This window comes from Melanerpes formicivorus, unplaced genomic scaffold, assembly GCF_026170545.1.
Source record: "Melanerpes formicivorus ecotype bairdi unplaced genomic scaffold, bMelFor1.0.p_v2 SCAF_5, whole genome shotgun sequence".
Lineage (NCBI taxonomy): Eukaryota > Metazoa > Chordata > Aves > Piciformes > Picidae > Melanerpes > Melanerpes formicivorus.
Window position 1 is genome coordinate 10,072,911 of NW_027142357.1, and position 24,168 is coordinate 10,097,078.

At 45.9% G+C, this 24,168-nt stretch overlaps 1 protein-coding gene across 5 annotated transcripts; it reads left to right on the top strand.

The window, feature by feature from the left end:
- The first annotated feature begins 9,197 nt into the window (after nt 1-9,197).
- RAB17 (RAB17, member RAS oncogene family) lies at nt 9,198-23,097 on the top strand. 5 transcript variants are annotated; one of them, XM_068137777.1, is made up of 6 exons: nt 9,198-9,249; nt 19,658-19,817; nt 21,122-21,273; nt 21,678-21,803; nt 22,008-22,101; nt 22,597-23,097. In XM_068137777.1, exons 2-6 carry the CDS (start codon nt 19,676-19,678, stop codon nt 22,701-22,703), a joined length of 621 nt encoding a protein of 206 aa, XP_067993878.1. In that variant the 5' UTR covers nt 9,198-9,249; nt 19,658-19,675; the 3' UTR covers nt 22,704-23,097. The 5 variants fall into 5 exon arrangements, with proteins under 5 accessions (XP_067993878.1, XP_067993876.1, XP_067993877.1 ...); XM_068137775.1 differs by lacking the exon at nt 9,198-9,249 and adding an exon at nt 14,089-14,101; XM_068137776.1 differs by lacking the exon at nt 9,198-9,249 and adding an exon at nt 14,313-14,392.
- Nucleotides 23,098-24,168: the final 1,071 nt, after the last annotated feature.

Consider the following 24,168-nt stretch of genomic DNA (forward strand, 5'->3'; position numbering starts at 1 on the left):
GCCAAATACCTTTTTTTTTTTTTAGGCAGCATTTAGGCTGTGCATGCACTCACCACTCACATTACAGTTGTTTTAGGAACCATGGCTTTTCTGATGACCATGTGGTGTGGTAGTAATGCAGGGGTCCTTCTTATGCCTGGGATGGTTTATCTTCACAAGAAGGAAATTACTATTTTGTCAGCAGAAGCAGAGAGATGAGTTTCCCACCTTACTTGGGCATTAAAAACAAGTGTGTGTCACATCCTAGGATCTGGCATCCAGTTTACTCTGACCCCACACAAATGGAAAAAACCCCACCTGCTTCTGCTCAGCAGAAGCCTTAAAAGTGAGCTGTGACCCTGATACAGAGGCACTGCCTTGCTGTGTCTGGCTTTCCTAGCTGTCCCACAGGTTTCCCTTACTCAGCCACCTCAGCTCCAGCCTCACTTCTCTAACACCTGGCTTAGCACTATCATCCTTTCAGGCTCTGTGTAACTTGCTCCCTGAACCCTTATCCTTGCCCTTTGAGGAATTCTGGCTAAAGAGGCGGGGCAGTGCCTTATTTTTAGGTCTGTGTTACCCAGAGAATTCAGCCACCTGTGCAGCTGCATCACTTTATCCATGCAAAGAATTTCCAGTGTAGTGGTGCAGTAAGATCTGCATCAGTGCTGTTTCCCTCACTGGCTGGAAGTCTTACAAAAGCTTGGCCTTACAGCCCAAATGAGGCTTATACTATACAGTTTTGTGTTTGAAAAAGAGGGAAGGCAAAGGGAGAGGGGAGGGGGGAGGAGACGGGAGAGAAGAGGGAAGGGAGGAAAAGAAAATGTAAAAATTCTAACAGAGAAATGTAAGAGAAGAAGCTCTTGGGTGGCTGCATTCAGATTTCAAATCACACACTGAACGTGCACTGCAGTGTAAGAAATCATTCTTTTTTCTTTCATTCCAGACATGCATAGTAATTTATTTTTTTAAGATAGTCAAAACAAGCCATCTTGTTATAAAAATAATATGCATACAAAATTCATTCAAATAAATACGAGAAAATTATTCAAACACTTTAGTTTTGGCTACTCTGTGAAGTGCAGTGACTGCAGCTGAGAATGAAACACTAAAATGTACATTTCTTATTTTAACAAGCAACATGAAGTCGAGACTCTTTTTGTCTGAGAGTCATAACTGTGATTAATGATACTCAGACAAGACTGAGTATCCCATGCCAGTTTCAAAGAACTCTATTTTAAGTGTATGATATGTACCTCATTCTCCAATATCCCGTGTACAAGGAGGCTGTTTGATACAAAGCACACCCCAAAGACACAGTTTTCCCTCTGTGCCACTCTTAAACCAGGCCATCTTGTAAAATCTCTCTCTTGGGGGTCAGAACAAGCAATCAGCTGCTGAAATTGCTGCTGGTGGTGTGTTCAACAGACTGCTTTCATGTAATAAAATTGATGTTTATATATTCCACACTGCAAAATATGATTACATCTCTTTCAGTGATGGGATAGGGGAATTCAGTGGCCACCGGATGGTATTAAAAGAAAGCACAGGGGCACCTCTCTGTAAGATCACTGCAACTGCCTAAACAGAAATGGTCTGACAGCTTCCATTAGTCCAAGGAGGGTAGAACAGATAAATACCTTCGAAAGTCTACACATAGGAGGCCAGTATTTCATTTTGTCAAGATAGGTGAAATGAGCAGAGCTCCATTTGCACTGTAACATTTTGCAAATATAACAGCAGCAGTATCCAGCAGGGTCTGTGGATTTATTGCTGGGAAAAAATTACATCACAGACAAGTATGTTCTGGCACTGAAATACTGCTGAAAAAAGCAGTGGTGCAACTAAAGGGCTTGCACTTTATAAGACCCCCTAAGGATACCAAGATGATGTAGGCTGTGCAGTGACTGGCTTGAGAGCAGCCCTGATGAAAAGACCTGGGGGTGCTGGTGGAAGAGAAGCTCAACAGGAGCCATCAGTGTGCACTTGCAGCCCAGAAAGCAAATCACATCCTGGGCTGCATCAAGAGAAGCATAGCCAGCAGGTCAAGGGAGGTGATTCTCCCCCTCTACTCCACTCTGGTGAGACCCCATCTGGAGTACTGTGTCCAGTTCTGGAGCCCCTATTACAGGAAGGACCTGGATGTGCTGGAGTGTGTCCAGAAAAGGGCCATGAGGATGAGCAGAGGGCTGGAGCACCTCTCCTATGAGGTCAGACTGAGGGAGTTGGGGCCATTCAGTCTGGAGAAGGAAAGGCTCCGAGGAGAACTTCCAGTATCTGAAGGGGGGCAACAAGAAAGCTGGGGAGGGACTTTTTAGGTTGTCAGGTAATGATAGGACTAGGGGGACTGGAAAAAAATTAGAAATGGGTGTATATAGATTCAGGGTTAGGAAGAAGTTCTTCATGATGAGGGTGGTGAGACACTGGAACAGGTTGCCCAGGGAGGTGGTGGAAGCCCCGTCCTTGGAGGTTTTTAAGGCCAGGCTGGATGTGGCTCCAAGCAACCTGATCTAGTGTGAGGTGTCCTGACCCATGGCAGTGGGGTTGGAACTAGATGACCCAGGAGGTCACTTCCAACCCTAACAATTCTATGACTCTATGTTCCTCTTCAGCAAATCAGACCTTCTGGGAAAAGTTTTCAGATGCTGTCAAACATTTGAGCAGAATCAAGACAGGGCTCAGGAGACTGGTAGCATCCATGCAGATTTAATGCAGATGAGTTTCCTTACTGTTGCTTCATCTCTTCAAGCCATCAGAGTTGCTGTTTGCATCAGTAAAGCTCCAACACACTGGGAACCTTGTTTAGCTTCATAGTGTTTAGCCTGGGGCTTGTAGATGCCTAGAGAATTTGTCACAGCAAAGCCTGATAGATGCCTTTCTCTGTGGTCCAGAAAAGAGATCTGTGAGTTTGGACTGACCAAGGAGAATACCATCCATACAGTGGTGGACTTCCAAGCTGAAGTTCAGGAGGACTGGGTGAGAAAAAAAAAACCCACATAAAACCCATAACAGAAAATGATTGTCTTATTCCCTTTTTACCAGCTGCAACTTGATTGGTATACCAAAGGTGTGGTTTTGTCTGAAGAAGGATTATTTGTTGCCTTCATCTTGTCAGAACCCTTCAATGGCTTATCCATCCCCTCCTAGTCAACTTGACATATCAGGAGAGACAGTTTTTCACAGTACTCACAGGTCACTGAAGATATCATTTTGGGGATCTCAAAGTCTCAGAATTGGATCCATTTCAAGGCTGAGGAAAAAAATCTTCTTTTGCAGGGAGTTTTTTTCAAAGGTTAACCCTGGGGTTGATTTCATTTCGTATTTTCGCTAGCCCTCTGACACAAGTAGGACAATCCTAAAGAAATAAGCTGATGAGAAGGTGTTACAAAGCATCACCAGTAAAGGAGGATAAAGTCATAAAAGAATGGGAAGAAGTTGAGGACTTGAGAAACACGGGGAATGAAACCAAGCAGACAGCAAATATCATGTCAAGGGCTAAATTCATAATCTCATCTGCTGTAAATGAGGGAAGACAAGGAAGTTCTGGGGTCATAAACTGATCATAGACTGGTAGTGCACCACCATCACAACACAGACACCAAAGAATTACATTGAATGTTAGAACAGGATAAGACTCTAGTAATGCAAATACGCATATCATTGCACAGCCATCCACAACACCTTATCTAAAACAGTGCCTGCTTTTCCTTATTAAGAAGAACTTGTACAGCTGCAGAGAGAAGGGCTCCAGGGATAAGCCACAGGGGGACCTTTTCTGAGATGAGAAGCGGTTGGCTTGTCTAGCCAAAGGCATCTCTGTTCTATAAACTGCTTTGGAGACAAGGGTTGGGGATGATCCTATATAAAGCTCAGAGCAAAGTTAGCAGAAAAACATACAGCTAAACAGGCCATATATAATTATAGTCTGGAAATCAGAGGTTTCTTGCCAAGATTCTGGACGTGCATCCAAAGGTGAAGTATGCTAAACCTGTGCTAAGCATTATGTTGAGAATTTGTCTGCCTTAAAAGAGCACTAAACTAAACATTACATCTGGGACGTGAATATCCATCACAACTGACACTGCAACAGCTCCACTGACATTGTCCTCCTGATGCTCTGGTCTGGAGGGCGTAAGCCAGAACAACATGTGCAAGCTCTCCATCACAGTACCCGTCAGGGAACTTACCTGCAATTTGCAAACTGTCACTGAGCTCACTGAAAACCCCTCATCTCAGACTAAAAACAGGACCTTGCTCAATGCAGCCTCTGTGGACCTAATCTAATTAGCAGCAGACACGGCATGGCTCACAGTGTTTCAGTGCAGAGCAAAGTGAAGCCAGCTCCACAGCAGCTGTAGTTTCAGTGAGCCAAATATGTCCTAGGCTGCTGAAGAGTAACTGATTGCTGTGCTTGGCTCACAAAGATGGCCTGTTATGGTCCACCATTTGCTATCAGCTCTCCTATCTGCTATTCACCGCCTGCCATGTGAGCTGCAAAATCTGGCTGTTTCTCCTCCTTTGGCTTCTCTTCTTGCTCTGTGAAAAAAAAATAAATCTCAGTTTTAAGAGAACCCTATGCTATTTTCAGAAGAAAATATATCATATATTTCTTCCACTAGCCTAATACCATTCCTTCTTCCCTACTTCAAGTGATATGGGGATACAACTTGTTCCAGACTCTGGGATGCTTGCATGTTACAGCAACTAGACCTGCATACCTTCTGCCTTTTCTTTCAGTACCTACATGGAATCATAGAACGGTTAGGGTTGGAAGGCCATCTAGTCCAAACCCCCTGCAGTGAGCAGGGATGTCTTCAACTGGAGCAGGTTGCTCAGACACCTGTGCAACCTGACCTTGAGTGTTTCCAGGTGCAGGGCTTCTACCACCTGTCTGGACAGCCTAGGCCAGTGTCTCACCACCCTCAGCATAAAAAATTTCTTCCTTCTATCTAGTCTAAATCTCCTTCTTTTAGTTTAAACCATCACTTCTTGCCCTGTTCCAACAGATGCTGCTAGAAAAACTGTCTCAGTCTTTCTTACAGACCCCTTTAAGTACTGAAAGGCTTCAGTAGGGTCCCCCTGGAGCTTTCTTTTCTCCAGGCTGAACAATCACAAGTCTCTTGGGAAGGCAGGCAAGAGATCACTATACATATTTAATTTGGGACTATAGACTCTGCATCTATCTAAAAAAGTAGCCTGAGATAGTCCTTCAGCCAGACAAAATGAGGATGGCTTCAATGAAAACAATGCATTATGTCATCTGAAGCAGCTGAGGAGCTGGCTGTGCATCACTTTGGGAGTAATATATCAAAGTATCCCTCTTGCCATTGTGCCAGTGTCCTCGTCTCGCTGGCAGCATGTAGACACGAGAGTGAGGAATCACGTGGCCTCACTACAAGGACTCGCTGCTGTCTGCTTATTTGATTTTTTTTGGGTGCGTGTTTTTTATTCTTCATGCTGTGTGGCCTTATCCACTCCCATCCCAAATGTTGCAGAATTAAGCTGAGCCACATTTTCCAATCAGACCTTCCAGGTTTTCTTAACTGCAGCTGTTTTGGACTGCAGCAAAAGATAGCCAAAACACATGGTCTAAAAACAACCAATTGTTTGTAGCAGATCTAGTGCTTGCATTAATTAGTTGAGCTCTTCTGTAAAATATCATATGAACACCGTTTTGGAAAAGCTTATGTGAAACCACATCACAGCTTAACTCCCTCAGATGGAGTGAAAGAGAAGGAAGGAGATGCAGTTTGTTGTCCCCGTGGAAACCCATCCAGATTCCTCCAAAGCAGAAATCAGAGGCAAAACATCACTTTTGTCAAACACAGCAGATCGTATCCATGCTCTGCTTCTAACCATCTTTCACACTTATCAGGGAAGAAGTATTTTCCTTTCACCTATTTTATTGCAAAGTGAAAAATTGCCTTCTCTTTTCTCAGGGAACTTACTATTGCATAGAAGAGCACCTGTGCCTGCTGCTTAGTTCTTCATTTTGAACTGAAGCTGTCACTTCTTCCATCACCCACCTACACAGAACAGCAGCAAGCCAGCAGTGTCAGCTAGTAATTCCTGGTTTACCTAAAATAAGCCATGCTGGTGCTAAAGGATTTCAGATTCTGTCTGTGATAATCACTAGAGGGCAGGAAGACAGGTCATTATATCTTCCTGAAATAAAGAAGTTTGCCTAAACTGGGAAGTGATAAAAGATACTGGTAACAAAACATCAGAGGAAACAGAGACAAAACACTTCAGATGTTACAGTATGTTAAAGTTGGTGCATCTGACTGTAAGCCATAACACATTTTCCTGGCATTCCTAAGCACTCCTGTTTTTCCATGCACAGTGACTGATGAATGGCATGTGGGACTGACTCATCTACCCATCATGCTTTCACTCTGTCCTCTGCCTCTCCCTGCACTTCCAAGCCAATTCATCTCTTGGTGTCTGCAGCCCATCCCAGCTCTGCACCAGTTTCCATGTTTTGCAATTGTCCTGTAGGCTCTTCTGCAGCATTAACTGCTGCAGTGCTAAACCTTTCTTATCCTTCCATGTAGGAATGTGAAGGAACTAGCTCCTCTCTTCTCCATCAGCAAAGAGCCAAAACAGTCAAGCAAGTGTTGTCAATTTCTCTGGTATTTAGTTTTCCCTCTGACTGTAGAAACATTTGAAAGAAGTATGTAAGTTTGTTTGTTTTTCTCCCCAAACACAATGAGTTGCCACAGAACCCTTTTGTTTCAGCTGCAAATAGAATTGAATACTCCAAATTGGACAGAAAGCAAAACGTGTGTTTGCATCTAGAAACCAACTTCCATAGCCAGCTGAGTGACTTTTCAAGGACCAGGATGGAAACAGATGCTAGAGGCAGGAACAGAATGGCCTTGATCACAGCTTTTCCTTCCTTTTGCCTTCTACCTTTCCTAACTGTGCCTTTTATAGATTCATGGAATGGTTTGGATTGGAAAGGACCTTAAAGATCATCTAGTTTCATCCCCCCTGCCATGGACACCTTCCACTAGACCAGGCTGCTCAAGGCCTCATCCAACCTGGTCTTGAACACCTGCATGGAGGGGTGATCCCCAATCTCCCTGGGCAAACCTGTTTTAATATCTTACCAACCTCACTGTAAAGGATTTCCCTAAGGGCGACTGCTCAATATGTAGCTGATTATTGCAAAGTCTCCAGCTGTAAGCCATTGAGTAGGGCCTGGGCACTGTTAGAAAGAGTGGAGAGGACTCCCCAGGGATTGACAGGCACTGCCTTGTTGCCCAACCTCAATTTCTACAGAAGTTTTCCATCCTCCCTGACCTTGTAGCTGTGCTGGCAGAGGGGAAAGGCAGAAAAAAAGGCTTCTCAGCTGTGGCCTCTTTTGGGGCAGTTATTAGTTCAAGTTTCTGATACATCCTGAGCATATTAGTGGCTCAACTAATTAGAAATTCCCAAAATAATTTTTAATACATTTTTCAATTACAAAAGGTGTTGCTCTAGGTAGCAGCAGATAATGGCTGCCCCGTGACTCATATTCCTTCCTTCCTAGTTTATTGGTAACAGATGAAACATTTCACCTCTGCATAACAGAACTCCTTTTCTGCTCTTCCAGCAGTGGCTGATGTCAAATAAGGTTGCTCAGGCTCATACAGATTAAATAATTTCTATTCTTGTGCCTTTACAAACCATGCCTGTAACACCCAGTCCATGAGACTGAAAACCCGCTGAAAGCTGGCCAAGTGTGTAGACATGTCCTGAAAAACCAAGGCTACAATATGGCCACTGGTCTGCTGCAAAGCATGAAAAGGCAGAAACCATCATAAAATGTCCTATGAAAGTGTCTGTACATCCAAAAGCTGGGTGGGGACTCCAAGGGGGGGAAAAAACCCCTTACATTCACACCCACATAAGCTTTTCAAGCATGTGCCAGACAGCATTACTTAAATATTTCTCTTTTGAAGCACCAGTAAACCATTTTCAGTTGCCTTCATTGCAACTGTCTCACAAACACAGACAGATGAAACATTTCTGGGGAAGATTACTGAGCTGGGAACAACTTTCGGCTGTCAGTGAGCCCCTCTATAGCCCTTCACATAGAAAGGCACTGCCTCTGGCCATTTTTAGCTTAGTTTCCTACAGGAACATGTGTGATCACTCTGTAAGCGTGTGCCAGTCCCAGACTAATGGCTTAAGCCAGCTGGCCAGCTGCCACCAAGTTTATCATAGAGGTCAAGGTTCATCCCAAATATGATATCCCCCCTGGTAGAAAGTCAGCAGATGGGTCTGATGGTAGGCACTGGACCATGCATGTGGAAGAGAGTGCTGAAGTGCTTTAATCATCTGAAATGCTTCAAAACCTGCACCTTGGTAGATAACAGTGTCTCGTTTCACAGAACAGTTTCCTTTGTTTACATACCCTTCTCCCTCTGAAGTCAGGTAGCTGAGCTAGAGCTCAAAGTCTCTGCATTGCAACTCTCTTGGCAAGGTGGGCTGAATTTGCAGAGGTGGGGCCAAGATCTGCTGAGTAAAAGAGAATGAGCAGTTTGGGATAAGCAGAGTGTTCAACACATGTATTTGTGCTAGAGAATGCCTCCTGCATGTTTCAGAAAAGCTGCAATTTACTTATTAAACATATAGCAAGAACCAATTCATGCACTGATTTGGAGCACTGCACTCTTCTTATCTCCTTCCACTCCACCTCCAGCACCCTCAGCAGGGGCCGTTCATGGCAACGAGTTTTAAGATATGTCCTGTAAATTGCAAGGGTCGGTGTCTAGCAGGTGTGGGCAGGCAGCTTCCTGCAACAATTTCTAGCTGGAACGGTGCTCTTCTCAAGAGTATGCTTCAAGGCTGTTTATTGTGACCAGTTAAGTGTAATTTCAAAGGTGTAAATAGCATTAGCTGTCTCTTCTAATGAGTGGCAGGCAGTGCCACAGGAAATTCTTTCTTGTGGTTCACACTTTTATTCTTTGTGTAATTTAATCCCAGTATTCTTAACATGTTTATTGTAGTCACTAGTTATTTTCCCTTCTTGGTCTTTAGCACATGCTAATGTTCACCGTCACTTATCATCTGGGAACCATTAATATTAAGCTTGTTTAATGTTTCCAATCCAATCTCTGGAGTGTTTCAGTGATGTTAATAATTAATACAGGAAGACTAGCATTTTAGAAGCCTGAAGCAGTTCACAGCAGGCTCAGTTTCAAGCTTCAGTGTTACTGATCTGTTCATCATTATAGCTCCACCAATCCTCAAAGTATTTCTTAACTCTCAACCAGTGCAAGGGTGAGTAACCCAGCCTTTCATCATTAACAAAGATACAGCCCTTCCATTTCTCAAAGCAGACTAAATGATCTTTTAATGCTCCATCGCAGCAATGACAAACTTTACCAGTATGGTAACGAGTGGATTACCCTGGCTACCATCTTTGATCTGTAAGAGTTGAACTCTAGTTCATCTTATTGCATCAGTTCATGACATTACTGTGGGTACAGAAAAGGAGAAAGATCAAAGACCAGGATGGTTAGAAACAAACATTTCTATTCTGAGCCAGGCCACTGTGATTAACATCTTACCTGGGTTCGCTGTGAGAACCACCATGCAAACAAGGGATTGCACACTTAACAGGACAAGTATGGTAAACAGTTTAGAGAACATGATTTATTATGATTTCTGGATGGACCAATTATTTTAAATCCATTTTTGCTTGCTATGGTTTCAGATGTTTCTTCTTGAAACAGTCTTTGAGAAAACAGAATAGTCCCAGCTTATTTCTGAGGCTTTGTATCTTCTGGCTGCTGTCTTGCATGCTGCTCTCTCTCAAGTCCAGCTGGAAGATCCCCAGACCAACACTCAGTGTTTTGAAGCCCTGCTCAAAGGTGCATAGTGAGGAGAGCTACTCTGCAAGAGCAGGGTCATAACTATAGGTGGACCTCTGATCAGTAAGTTCCTTTATAGCAATACCACCTAGACCAAAATAGTTATGTCCCAAAAGTAAGGCATGCTATATATACTTGCACACAACCGACTGGTTCCTTTGAAGCTGGTAGTGCAGAGACAAGTTGTCTGTTCTGCAGCTAGTCCAGGAGCCAAAATCACTTGGGCAATGTCATAATGAAACCCACATTTCTGTGTCCATTAATTCTGGGCTCTGCATGTTCATCACCAGCTGTCTAAATCTGACCATAACCTCACTCCTTTCCAGTTAGCCACAGCTCACAATAGACACAATGCTGGCTTTGCAACAGCCTCAAGATGATGGGTGATGCTCTTGGAAAGCCTAGCAATACAGAGGCAGCCCATTGGAGCCTATATATAGTGCAGTTTACAGTAGCAGAGGCTTTACATCAGGTCAGCAGTGCCCTGTGGCCAGTGTGGGCTTTCAGAAGAGCCCAGAGCCACCAGACCACAAAACAAGACAATATTGGGATCCAAAAGCTATTTAGCCTGGAGAAGAGGAGGCTCAGGGGAGACCTTATTGCTGTCTACAACTACCTGAAGGGTGGTTGTAGCCAGGTGGGGGTTGGTCTCTTCTCCCAGACAGCCTGTGATAGAACAAGAGGACACAGTCTCAGGCTGTGCCAGGGGAGGTTTAGGCTGGATGTTAGGAAGAAATTCTTCACAGAAAGAGTGATTTGCCATTGGAATGTACTGCCCAGAGAGGTGGTGGAGTCACTGTCACTGGAAGTATTTAAAAAGAGACTGGATGAGGCATTTAGTTCTTTGGTTTAGTTGATTAGATGGTGTTGGGTGATAGGTTGGACTTGATGATCTCGAAGGTCATTTCCAACCTGGTTAATTCTGTGTATTCTGTACCTGGATGTTTTTAAGGCCAGGCTGTATGTGTCTCTGGGCAACCTGATCTATTGGAGGATGGCAGAGGGGTTGGAATTGGATAATCCTTGGGGTCCCTTCCAACCCTGACAATTCTGTGATAAATACACACGCAGCACTTTCCAAATGCCTCTATATGTATGCACATGTACTAGAGATACACAGCTCTCTGAAAAAGCAAACAAGGGTTTCTAGGCCACCACATTTAGTGAGGTCATACTACTGTACCCCTGTTGCTTTAACTTGTACAGGTGTAACTGTAAAGCAGCTCCAGCAAACCCCAGAAAACTTTCACAAAGCCCTTCCAGTGTAAATAACACATATTCTCTGCTACTGCACAACCCTCAGCAGCAGCAGAAAAACAACAACTGACCAAACCAAACAGCCACTTGTGATTTCAGACATTTTTTCAGGGGCACAGTACTGTTCATGGTGTAATCCAAGAAGCTGAAATACCCTCAGGTATCTATAGCTGTTCATTTTCACACCAACCAAATTCAAGAGCGAGGTCAGATTATCTTGTCCCCATGTGAAATTGTGCAGCAGTGCTGCAACATGAACAGAACATATGGAATTGGAGGTGCCCAAGAAAGTGGTACAAACAATGCTCAGCTGACCGAGGCTGCTGAGACCACAACCATACTCTTGAAACTCACTAACCAGAAGAAATAGGAACATTCCCATCAGGAACAACTTACAACGGTATTCAGGAATCTCAGAGGTCCAAAAATGCAACGGCTGAGGCTAAGCAGTTGACAGCCTTGATGTCTTAGTGTCTGTTCAGCAGTGTGAGCCTTGATGGAGATAAGACCTCTTACTGCCTGAACAGAGCACACCAGAGAGCACACAAACAAAGTGGACAAGTCAAGGTAAGCAGGAGAAACAAGTCAGTGGAGCACAAATAATTTTTCCTATGGGCAGAAAATAGGCAAGTGTCAAAGCTGAAATTTTAGTCTTTGTTTTCAGCTCACGGTAGTGCCCTTACTACTGCACCCTGCTGCCTTTTCCACCCATCTGCAAGGGATGGTTTACTCTGGTCATATTGATGAGCTAATGCTTCCTCACAGCAGTCAGTCAGGAGGAACCAAGCACTACACAACCACTGAAAAATAGCCCTCTAGGGGATTCCACACTGCTCCAGATGATCGATGTCCTTGTGCCTCCTTTTACTCAGAGAAAGAAGGAAGGAGAATCTATCTGCCCAAAGTTACACAGCTGGCAGAACCAGAAATATGAGAGTATTTGAATTATTCTTGCATGTTTACTTCAGGGGTTTTATTCTGACCTGTTATGGCAGTAGATGTCAGTCCATCTCTCTCATCATTCTAACTGGCATCTATTTGGTTGCCCAGTTCAGAAATGAGACTCGGGAGCAGACATTCCTGTTGTCTTAAATTGTAGATGAGCTGTGCCCTCTAGTGGGGTCTGGCTCAGCAGGAACGAAGAAGGGCTTGTCTAGGAGGTAGATGCCCCAGCCCTTGCAAAGCACAGACTTTCCCAGGCTCCAGAGGACTCTGGGGCATTTACACTGATTATGCCAACCAGGCCACAGTGCTTTATTTGGGCATCTCATTTACACCATCTCCTTTGATATAAAAGCCCTTAATAGAAGCATCTGAGATGTAGCATGTGCTCAGGCAGATGAGACTGGTATGAAAATAACAGAGCAGGAGACAGTGCTTATTGCAGCGGCGCAAATTGGAAATGAAGTTTGGTTTAGCAGCTACAAAGCAATCCTTTCATAAGGCTTCAAAGGCTTCCTGCCAAGACTGAGAGCTTTGTTTTTTACTAAGCATCTAATTAGATGCTTAGTTTAGGTACATGATGTTACCATAGCTTGTAGGTCCAAACCAGAGTGCCTTTCAGCATCCCTCATTGCTGTTGGCAAGGATCCTTGCTGCAGCAATACCAGCATAAGGTGCCCATGTCCCTAGTCCCTTCTAAGTCCTGAAACACCTTTTCACCCCTCTGCTGTGCCAGTGCAACCATTCACAGACTCCTCCTGAAGAACTGATCTAGCCAAAACCCTGAAAAAAAGATAAGGTTTTGAGTCAATTCAGTTCACATCACAGTGCCTTGTGAAACAAATTATGGGGGATAGAAGCACGCAAACTGCTTCTATGTTGAAAAAAATATACCAGCCTCAGCCAGTTTGGAATTTTAGGGTTGTTAGGAATCATGTTCAGGGGTTCCCCAAATCCTGTTCTAGCTTCTGCAGAACTGACAGGAAGGCACCTGGGAAAGTAATGCTTTCTTTTCTTCTGGAAACAAACCAACCAACCAACCTACATGGAAGATGAGGTCTGCTCTCAGGCTGGGAACGTACATGGGTGTGCTCCAGACAGTTTTGCTGCAGTGGTGCAAATCTGTGCATGGACATACGCCCAAACAAAAGGAATCACTTTTACTTGGCTCTCAGACTGACACTTCTCACAGTGGTTCCATTTGGTAGGGACACTGCTCCAGTACAACATCTATGCAACTCTTGGGTGTCTGTACATGGCATCGCATCTTAGAAACAGGAAGTAATGGAGCTGCAGCAGCCAGGCCTTGGAAGTCACAAGACATGCTTTTCAAATCTGGGATGACATTCTTTCACCCTGTTCCCTGTAACTATTAGGACTAGATTTTATAAAGCTTGTTTCACTTCCAGGAAAGTTTAGGAGCTGTTGTTTGAAGGAAAGACACTGCCTATGACAAGATGACTGACAGAAATAAAAATCTAAATGAAGACAGTTTTTGTAATTATCAGATCTTCCTATTCTCACTTCCACACTTCTTATCCCAATGCATTAACATGCTGTGATTTCTCTCTCAAGATAGTAGAGTTTTGTCAAAGCAGCCTTCACCAAAGCACCAAGCTCCAGCTGCCGGTGGTAGCTAGCTATTACTTCAGTTAAGAGGCAGTAAAAGCCTGAGTGCTCAGTTTCTGCTGGCGTTGCACCTTCCCAGCTGTTTGCTGAACTGCTCTGTAAGAGAGGCAGGTGTGCTGTCTACTGCCAGCTGGTAAACCAGCCTTGATTCTGAAAACAAATCATTTCAGCCTACGTTATCAGAGCCTGTACCCTGGCACAAGACCAAAGTCAGGTCTAACATGTGTCAGCAAATTTTGCCATATTATAAAAACCCAGAGAAGGCAGATACCTGGCACATTGAGTCTCAAGCTGGCCCTGTACTCAGCTCTCCCCCTGTCCTCAACCCCCTGCAGTAATGTGCAGGCTGCTTTTGCTTCCCATGTCTCTCAGACCCCAAGGCATGGAGAAAAATTCACCCATCCATTCACCTACTGTCAAATCCCAGGATGGTAAGTGGGGTCGGGGAGATGGATGGATAAATAAATGGGGGGGTGTGGGAAGCACAGCCATTAGCCCTGCTCACTGTGACAGCAGCCCAGGGTCCCGCCTTACCTGGCTTGCTGGCAAGTCTAAGGTTCACTGATCTCAAATTGCCTCTTACCTTTGACACCGCTCCCTGGGAGCTGCTTGGTGGTTTCACTTTATCTGCCTCCTGCACAGAGAGGCTCAGGCAGCTGAACGGGGCTGTCGACCTGACACTGCAAACCGAAGCACCTGAAGGAGAGCAAGGCTTCAGGAAGGTAAAGACATCATCCGCTGGGGGGACTTCCTGTAGGGCAGATCCCAGCCGGGACCCACTCTCTCCACGATATGTTTCCCAGACAAGCTCCCCGGCACCCTGTGTCTCCCACTGGGAAGCAACCCAGCACCAAAGCCACGCAGCAGCAGCCACCAGGGAGGGCAGGACCATCTCCAGTGGCTCCTTGTCCAAGGGAAGAAATTTTAGGAAGACTTCGGTGGCCCTCTGCCCTATGCTCATCCTCTCAAAAAGCTAAAGTACTGCTCTGAAGGCCTCACCCACAGTGAGCTCGGTCTCATCTGCAGAGTACTCAGTCTTACCCACAGCCCAGGGAAGACTTCATTTATTGCTGCCTTATTTCCTCAACCCAGACCGACTGCACAGTTAATGACCCTTATTCTGTTTTCCTTAGCTTAGAGGAGGGCTGACTGCATCCAGAAATCAGCACTATGTAAAACTAATGCTGTGTGCACAGGAAGTCTTTCAGTTAGGATTTTCATATCCCCCTGTTAACTTTGGTTTAAGTGAACTTTCCAATAGCCATGCTGCTACACCAGCACTATGAGAGCTTTAGCAGGTAGGAGGAGGCACCCAAAAGCTGAGGAATGCTTTGAGAGGAATACTTGAAGTTAATTGGGGAAGTAGATGATTAACTGGGGAGGAGCTGTGACCACCTTAAAAACATTGTGTCCAGGAATTGCAGCACTAAATACTGCAGACTTACATGGGTGGCATCAGAGTCCTGATTTTTTTGCCTCTGAGGAGCTGATTGTTTGTAGTTCTTGTTTGCTGCTGCACCCCTGCAGAAACTCAGCAAATGACTGTATTAAAAATACTGCAGAGATATTCATTTACTAAGTAGTGAAAGTCAAGCTCTTGCTATTGCAGTCCAACCCAAGTATCTACTCCACCACTTTGTGTTTCTGTATTTTATTACCAGGGCTTATGCCCATAAAAAATGGGTTTGAAAAGATGCTCCTTAGATAAAGTCCACTTTCAGGCTAATTATAAACAACTGAGTCACCCTCATAAACAGATTTGTCAGGTTCCTTCTTGGAAACAGTGAGGGCAGGCAGTTCAAGTGCAACATCACTGATCTGGCGCTGCTGCCATACCCACCAAACAGATTACCTTTAAGTTGATTTACATTAAACCAGTGGGCTCTGTAAGGGAAGCTGGTTAATGCTGACTGGAACTGCGTCTGCATACCCACCCCTTTCCCATGGGAAGGAGAGAGAAGACATCAAGATGAGCGTGTCTGGCTGAGAACGGAATTTCCTGGGTGCAGCAATGCTTAATCCTCCATTAGGAAGTGAGAAATAATCTACATTGTGAACATTTCTGTACTCACCTTCTAGGTAAGTGTAAGAACAGGCAAGCCTGCCCCAGATATCTGCTGCTAGACACAACTGTGACAAAATATGAAGCTGTATCTGGAAACTAAATCCACCATCAGGATTTTTACCTTTTACTAAAGAGAAATGCTTGTCTGGACTAATCTCCAGCTCTTTATATCAAATCTGAGCATGTTCAGTTTTCCTTGCCCCTCAGCGTGGCCTCTGGGTACAAAGACAGGACTCGTAGCACCTCAGCTGTTCCTCAGGCTGCTCCCTAAATTGTTGAGTTATTCTTTACCAGGATCAAACTATAAAGGTCTGAAATGCAGCACATAGGCAGTTCCAGTTTAGGTTACATCTCAGCTGTTGAAAGCCTGCGTGGGAAAATCCGCTAAAGCCATTTTGTACAGAAGTGTTGGTGACTGCTTCAGAGTTTCAAGTGTGCAGTGCAATAAATCAAAACTTATTCCAGTTACACTGACAAAAGCTTTCTGGCATGCAGGTGCACTCTGCTGGGGCTTAACTCACAGAAACCAGCAGGAAAGCTGCTTTAAATGTTTCTCCTGGATAGTCTCAGTCAGTTCAGTGAGGTTTGCAGATGAAAAAGGAGTTTCTGTTTCATTGGCAGCCCAGGCTGAAAGAACAGGGATGCTGCTTGCTGTGAGGCAGCAGCACCGTTATCCACACCTGGAGTCAGAGCAGCATCCTGGATTTGTGGAATTGACTGTAACCCTAAGTTGAGTCTCACCACCAAAAGGCTCTTCTCCAGGGCAGGAGGCAGCCACAGAAGGGTGACTGTCAGACATGTGAGATGTTTGGAGCAATTTTCTCATAGCTCACTACCCAGTGAGCACAGGGTTTTACTCTGTACATTTCCTTCTCAGCAAGAAAAAGGGCAAAGAAAGCAGTTTCTCCTAAACCCTATTTTCCATTGAACCAGAATGAAGGCACTTGTTTTGCGTCCTTGTCATTCTCCTCAGGTCAAAAGAGAGACTCACCTTCTGCCTTTTAACATGGAAAAGAAATTTTTTAAATGAGCTTTGGCAAAACTTCCTGTCTCTACTAGGTGCTTGCCAGCATGAAAAGTTTGCAAGGACATTTCTATCATTACAGTAATTCTCAAGTGAGCTTTGTTCCAGGGTCAATACTGCCTTCTAGGTTTAAACAGAGAGCATCAGGGTGATATAATGAGAAACTGAGTTTAGGAGATACAATCTTGGTTTGTTGTGTTGGGGTTTTTGTCTGTTTGGTTTTGTTTGGTTGGTTTCATACACCCTCCCCCCTGCCAGCAGCTTCTTGCTTCTCTGAAGAGTTTGATGTTTTATCATCTATGGTAGCTAACTTAACTGCCCAGAAAGGATAGTAATCTTATTTCCAGGTCCACCAAAAGGCAGATGTATATAAACAATACCAGATAGAGCACAGCCTTATGCTGCATTGTTTATCTTTTTTTTTTTTCCTGATTAGAAGATGATATAACCCACCCTTAACTAGCTGTTCTGCACAAGCTGTGATCCTGCTTTTCCTCTCAAGGCTGTGAGCTGGTGGAGAAGACTTTAACCCTATGTTTCAAGGCCATGAAAGCCCATCTCAGGGAACATAAAAAACCCACAGACCCAGGTTCAGCCAGCGACAAGGATCACTCTTAATGACAACATATTATGATAACAAGCTCAGGGAAGAGAGAAGAATTAAAGGTTTGGAGCCTGCCAGACAGCAGGGGAAAGACAGACAAAATAGAGGAGATGTGGGATGAGCAGAAACAACCAGCTTTTGTTAGATGAGAGAGCTACATTTAGGTCTTTGTAAGAAACACTTCTTGCTCACCTGCAAGGTCTGCACTGCAAACTCCTGCAAGCTCCAGGTAGAAATTTGAGTAATTGCATCGAATCTTCATTATAAGCCTTGCAGGTCCCTGTGCTCTGGCTGACCAAGGCTGTCTTCGAAATCACCCCACATCAGCAACATTCACCCTGGTGTGGGAGGCTCTTCATCTGGCAAGCAATAGCAGCAGGAGGGTCAGGACACACAGGCAGGGAGCAGCAGCAGGACACAAACATTTCAGAATCCTTATCTGCTTCCCTTTGGGTGTTAGAAAATTAGATCTATATATAAAGGCACATCTCACCATTGCACACAGCAGTTATGGGATTGATTCTGGCACATTTCCCCTTTGCTCCTGCATGCAAGATGGAATGAGTGCACGCAAGATCATCTCATGCTCTTCTGCTCATTGCAACATACTATTACACTTTATCTTCAGGTTTTTAATGAAGCGCCCTCTCTCCTGCATAGCTCTCCACGTGAACTGAAAAATTTTAGAGGAGTAGCTCTGAAAGGAGGAGCCAGGACAAAGCTTTGGCTAGCTGCAAGACAGTGTTATTCACCATCCTCTGCTGACAGCTCCTGCTGGCAGCAAGGCACTATGACTCCCTTGAGCTCAAGGCTTGGAGAAGAGGAAATTAGAATAGAATAGAATAGAATAGAATAGAATATAATAGAATAGAATAGAATAGAATAGACCAGATCGTAAGAGACCTTCAAGATCATCGCGTCCAACCCATCAACCAATCCAACCCACCTAATCAACTAACCCATGGCACCAAGCACCCCATCAAGTCTCCTCCTGAACACCTCCAATGATGGCTACTCCACCACCTCCCCAGGCAGCCCATTCCAATGGGCAATCCCTCTCTCTGTATAGAACTTCTTCCTAACATCCAACCTAAATCTCCCCTGGTGCAGTTTGAGACTGTGTCCTCTTGTTCTGGTACTGGCTGCCTGGGAGAAGAGACCAACGTCCACCTGTCTACAGCCTCCCTTCAGGTAGTTGTAGAGAGCAATAAGGTCACCCCTGAGTCTCCTCCTCTCCAGGCTAAGCAACCCCAGCTCCCTCAGTCTCTCCTCATAGGGCTTTTGTTCCAAACCCCTCACCAACTTTGTTGCCCTTCTCTGGACTCGTTCCAGCAAGTCAACATCCTTCCTAAACTGAGGGACCCAGAACTGGACACAGTACTCGAGGTGCAGCTTAACCAGTGCATTCATACCAACCCCCCTCTTCCCAGGGTATGGCCAATGCTCTGAAGTGGCTCTCTTCAAATCAGGTGTGAGGTGACCACTGTTATTTTGGGCCATGCTCTTCCACAGTCCCAAGTCACCATGCAGCACAGCTCCATGCTGGGTGATGCAGAGTCACTGTGTGGTGCAATGGCCATGTGGGCTTAAGACTTCATTGACTTGGTCTGCCCACGGTTTCTTAATCCAGGATGGAGGAGCATGTGCTGTCTGCTTTGTGTGTTGCTGTCTTCAAGGGTAGTTGAGTCATGTCCTCTCACTCCTGCTTTTTCACCCTGCCAAGCAAAATGTTGACTTGACGTGTTGCTGCCATAAAAGCCATTAGCTTTTGAGACGCCCAGCCATTACCTGGGCACTGTCCTTATCAAGCTAGTAGCAGCATCACCTCCATGCCTGACTTCATGTCCAGCCCAAGTTAAGCTACCCTGGTACAACTTCTAACTAAGACCCACAATAAACATAAACCACCAGCCTAAGCTCTTCACCAGAACTTCAGAAAAGGAGGCATGCTCAAGAGCAAGGCACACCCATAACTGATGTTCCTCTGTCATTAACTTTTTTCCAGTATGTCTCTCTTTGAATGAGATGCACCCAATCCAACCTCCATGTTCACATTCAAAAAGGCCTCTTGCATCAAATTTATTCCTAAAGATCTCCACCCTCTCTTATAACTGACAATGGCAGATGATTTATGTACTACATTTGATTCGGGATATTAATGGTCTTGTTCAAGCCTATTTTGAGCATAAACTGCACCTGCCGCAGTGCCACTGATCAGGAATTGAAGCAGGAGGCCCAGCTGATGGAGTTGGGGTCACTGCAGACATGTTTTGAAAAGCATTACTTCCTTGCAGGACGTGGCACAGAAAGCAATGCCAGGCACCTCCCTGGAGGAGATTCATCCCACCTACACCTACAAGGTGGTTCTACTGGGGAGCACATCAGTGGGAAAGTCAAGCCTGGCCTATCGATATGTGAAGAATGACTTCAAGGAGTCACTGCCAACTGTTGGATGTAAGTGAGTAGCTTCAATAGTTTGATGGCTCTGGACAAGAGACCAGACTTGATGCCCTACCTTTCAGTGGGGTGGGACACTAGAGAACAGGTTGGTATATCCTGCAGTAGCATAGGCCCACTTTAAAACATGTTCTAGACTTGTCCCATTGCTGTTTGGCTTGGCTTTGCTTTTTGGAGGCAGATGAGCAGTAAAACAAATGAAACCTGGGGTCCAAACTGTGTGGTCCCAACTGCTCCATGCATGCTTGGTACTGTGCACCCTTTACAGCTGTTCAGACACTTCAGGAGACTGCCCTGTACATGTGCTTCCCAGGTCTCAATGTCCCACAGGAGCAAGGAGGCTCTGACTGGAGTGCAGGTGGGCAGTATAGCCCAGGAGATGATGGCCAGCTACAACAGAACCACCCACCCTCAGGACTACTTGATGACCAGCTTGCAGCAGCATCTCGTTCCTCTAGCTTGCCTGTAGAGACAAGAGAACTTTCCCACACCCTGTCCAGGCTGCAAACCTGGTGCTCTGCTCCAAGGCCCCTGCATGTTGTGTCCTGACAAGCTATAATGAATAACCCACATCTGAAGGCAGGCCATGCGCATGTTCACTTTGATGAAAACCACCTGGACATCTGTGAGAGCTTTACTCCTTCTTTAACCTCCCTTGGGCCAACATGTCCACTGGGATCAAGCTGCTTCCCTTATATGTTTGCATCATCACAGCTTCCTACAACTCCTAAATGTTATAGATGTTCATTTTACATGATGTGTCTGGGTTTTGTCCTAAGAAGGCACAGCAGGCACAGAGGTTATGTTCCTGCATGAAGAGATAGCTGGTGAAAGAGAATGAGGTGCCATGGAGATGCTTCCTTGTCCTTCTGCCTTGGTTCTGGCTGGTCCACAGACAGCCATCTGCTCCCTTGGAGCAGGGATAGTGTCTTGCCTCTGGTGGACACCCCTTTCAGTGGATATTCCTATTCTTAGCCCTCTCAGGTCTGACCCACTAGTAAAGTGGAGGTGGCTCTCTATACAGGGGCTATTCTGCAAAGCTTGGAGCTGTCTGACATCAAAACTGGTGTGCATCCATCCAAATATGCTGCTAGAAAGTTCTCCAAACCTGCCAGAGGCTGCCCTGCCTTGCAGCATGCCATCCCATCAATGGTACTGCTGCTTATGTACAAGAAACCTACCACAGTTCTGTGCATTAGAGCATTGCTACCAGCCCTCAGGGTGGGTTTGACCTCATGGTGGCAGATCTGAGCTCTCTGCTTTTGCTGCAAGCAAATATGCCCCCTGCATTTTGCTTGCAGGTTCCTTCTTCACACAGAAGCTTGACCTGGAGACAGCCACTGTCAAGTTTGAGATCTGGGACACAGCAGGCCAGGAGAAGTACCAGAGTGTCTGCCACCTCTACTATCGGGGTGCCCATGCTGCTCTCCTCATCTATGACATCTCTAACAAGGTAAGACTAGGGATGCTGATCCCATTTGTGCCAAAACTATACCATGCTGCAGAAGCTGGGCAGAGGTGTCCAGATGATGGTTCTAGTCCTTGATAGAGCAGAAAGCAATATATGAGCACCACCTGGGAGGTGCCAGGAGCTGTCCCTGCCAATACAGGACCATGCCACTCCCCCAGGGACAATTTGTGCTGCTATGCAGAAAGGGTGCATCCCTTCTAAGGCTGATTTATCCCTAAAGATGTTTGAGGGGCCAGTGACTTGTTCCCCCAAGAGGACAATCAAAGCCTCACCACCACATCTCATCTACCAACTTTGGCTTGGTGTCACCTGTCCAGCTCTGCTATGCCTGAGACAAAGGGATTAAATGAAAAACAGACCACTGGGTATTTTTTCTGTCTCTCCAGGAAACACTTAACAGAGCAAAACTGTGGCTGAGGGAGCTGGAAAAGGAATTCCTTCCTGATGAAATTGTCATTGCTTTGGTAGGCAACAAGACTGACCTTGCTGATGAGCGAGAAGTCACCACGGAGGTGAGATGCCTGTGCTGAGCTCCCAGGCTCCCTCATCACTCTCACCAGCAACCACTGAGTGATTCAGTGTGAAGTTGGAAGTTTAAAAGCTTTTCAGACATCTCTAAAGTCCTTGTATCATTATTGACCTGCCATGAAATGCCACTATAACTAAACAAGCAGCCCCAGCAGTGGTTGGAGGAATAACTGTTTGTCTCTGCCTAGGAGGGGGAAGAGTTTGCAAGGACCAAAGGCCTCTTGTTCATGGAGACATCTGCAAAATCCAACCACCAAGTAAATGAGATCTTTATGGCCGTAGGTGAGTTGTGTGATAGCTCTATGTGAAAGCACAGGCAGGTGAACCATAGGCCCCAAACTCTGCATCAAGGCTTTAAGTGCCTTCTCCCCTGCTGAAGTGACCTTCTCTGCTCATGCTTGCCACTACGACCTTCCCAGCTGGTCGAGCTTGTGTCACTTAGCAGCTGCAAGGGTCACAGCCACAGCAGTGTATAGTTTCTGCGACACATTCCACCTCTCTTGGGGCAGAAGGATAGACAAAGCCACTCCAGAATGCTCCAACATCAGAGATGAATTTCAGGCCTTTTCCCAAAGCAAAAAAAAAGCATTTGCTTTAGTACCCAGTCTAGGTTTAATGGTGTCTCCAGCATGGCTGCTCAGTACAGATCTACCATGATTACTGTAGAACAGTACCAGTGGCCATCACTGGTTCCTCTGGGGTGGAACAGGGCAGCCAGCACATCTCACCCCATCAGCAGGGGAAATGAGCCCTTTCTTTCTTCATGTTTCTTCCTAGCCTTAGAGCTCTTGAAACTGGAACAGAAGAAGGCATCCACCCCGTCTGGGAAGTCAACAGTTGACCTGGGGCAGAATGGGACAAGGACAAGGTGCTGCCAGCTTTGAGGATGGGCAGCAGTGGCTGAATGAGATCTCCAAGAGGAGTAATAACAAAGCAGGGGGGACACAGAAGCACGGGGGCAGCTCAGCCTGACCACTGTGCCCCCTGGACCAAGGTCAGAGATCATCCTGGGGGCACAGGGTCTCTTCAACCCTCCAGCATTGGCTTCATCTAAGATGGAAAGCATGGGAGTTTCTTTCACCAGCTTTCCACTTCCAGAGAGGAGCATGACTAGCCAGCACCCACCGCCACCTGATTGCTGACAGCCCCCTGCCCCAGCTGCATGTCACCTCCTCTGGGTCCATCTGGGTCCATCTGAAAAGAGGGGGTTTGACTTTCTAGAATGAAGCAGGTGCATACTAGTGGCTTTATGCCCAGGCTGCAAATAAAGAAAATGTCCTAAAGGTGATGGTTGTTTTCTTCCTGACTTGGATATCAATCAGCAGATGAAGACCACATGAAGTGGTCTTGGAGGTGGCAGAGGCCAGAAGTGTTTCTGCCTAACCCCACAGCCCCCACCCAACCCATTACAAGGGTCATAGCCCATCCTCAGGGGAAATTACTGATTTCTTCCTGAAGCAACAGCTAGGTTTGGGGGCAGAGCAGCTCCAAAGTAGATGCTGAGCACTGCAGTAACCCATGCCTTGCAGATCCTTCCCTTTGCCCATTGTGAATTACACTGTAGGAACGTGCCTTGGCTGGAAGAGGAGCAAAAAACTGAAGCACCTGGGCTCTCTCCAAAAGCATGCTGGTGCCCAGCAAACCCAAGGGCTGTCAGGCTCAAGGAATACTATGACCTTTCTGGAAGAGTTGGCAGCACTGGCACAGCTACAGGCAAAGATCAGCACCCCTCACCCTGTCTGCAGGACAACAAAAGTGCTGAGGTTTTGGGGCATGTCCTGATGGTGATGCCAGCTCATGCACTGAGGCTTGGCCAGACTGAGCTTGGCCACAAGGCAGCAGACCTTTGAAGATGTTCCCCATGGACAGAAAGGGACCACAGCACCCTTTGCCCAGGTCTGCCAAGTCAAATTCCTCCTGGGGACCCCCAGCACCCCACACCAGCTGGGAACACACACCTGTGATGCTTCTCCAGAGCTGAGCCATTCTGGAGCCAATCAGGGGGTCCTTACCAGCAATAAGACAGGCTCACTGCTTCCTCTTGCCTAAATCCCCAGTCGGTACAGTAGAGACATGGGTGCTAACTGCCACTTATCCCCCAGTTTGACCACTCCCTCTCAGGATTAACTCTTCCTTCTCCAAACAGACTTAGATCTGGGCCAGAAGTTGCAGACAGGGATGCTGAGGGTCACCTTTTTCTGTGGCCCCCTTTCACCCTTTACGAGAGTAAACTGATCTGATTTTTGGGGACAGCTCATGAAGGAACATTTGGGGACATGCAGGGCCCTGCATACTCCTTGGGTATTTCTGAGCTGGGCCATGGAAATGGGGTCACTGTTTCTGACCACC

What these genes read in the sequence shown, in the direction of transcription:
- RAB17 (XM_068137775.1), top strand. An exon ending in GTCACTGCCAACTGTTGGAT is followed by an intron (nt 19,818 to 21,121) that starts GTAAGTGAGTAG and finishes TTTTGCTTGCAG; the next exon opens with GTTCCTTCTTCACACAGAAG. An exon ending in TCTATGACATCTCTAACAAG is followed by an intron (nt 21,274 to 21,677) that starts GTAAGACTAGGG and finishes CTGTCTCTCCAG; the next exon opens with GAAACACTTAACAGAGCAAA.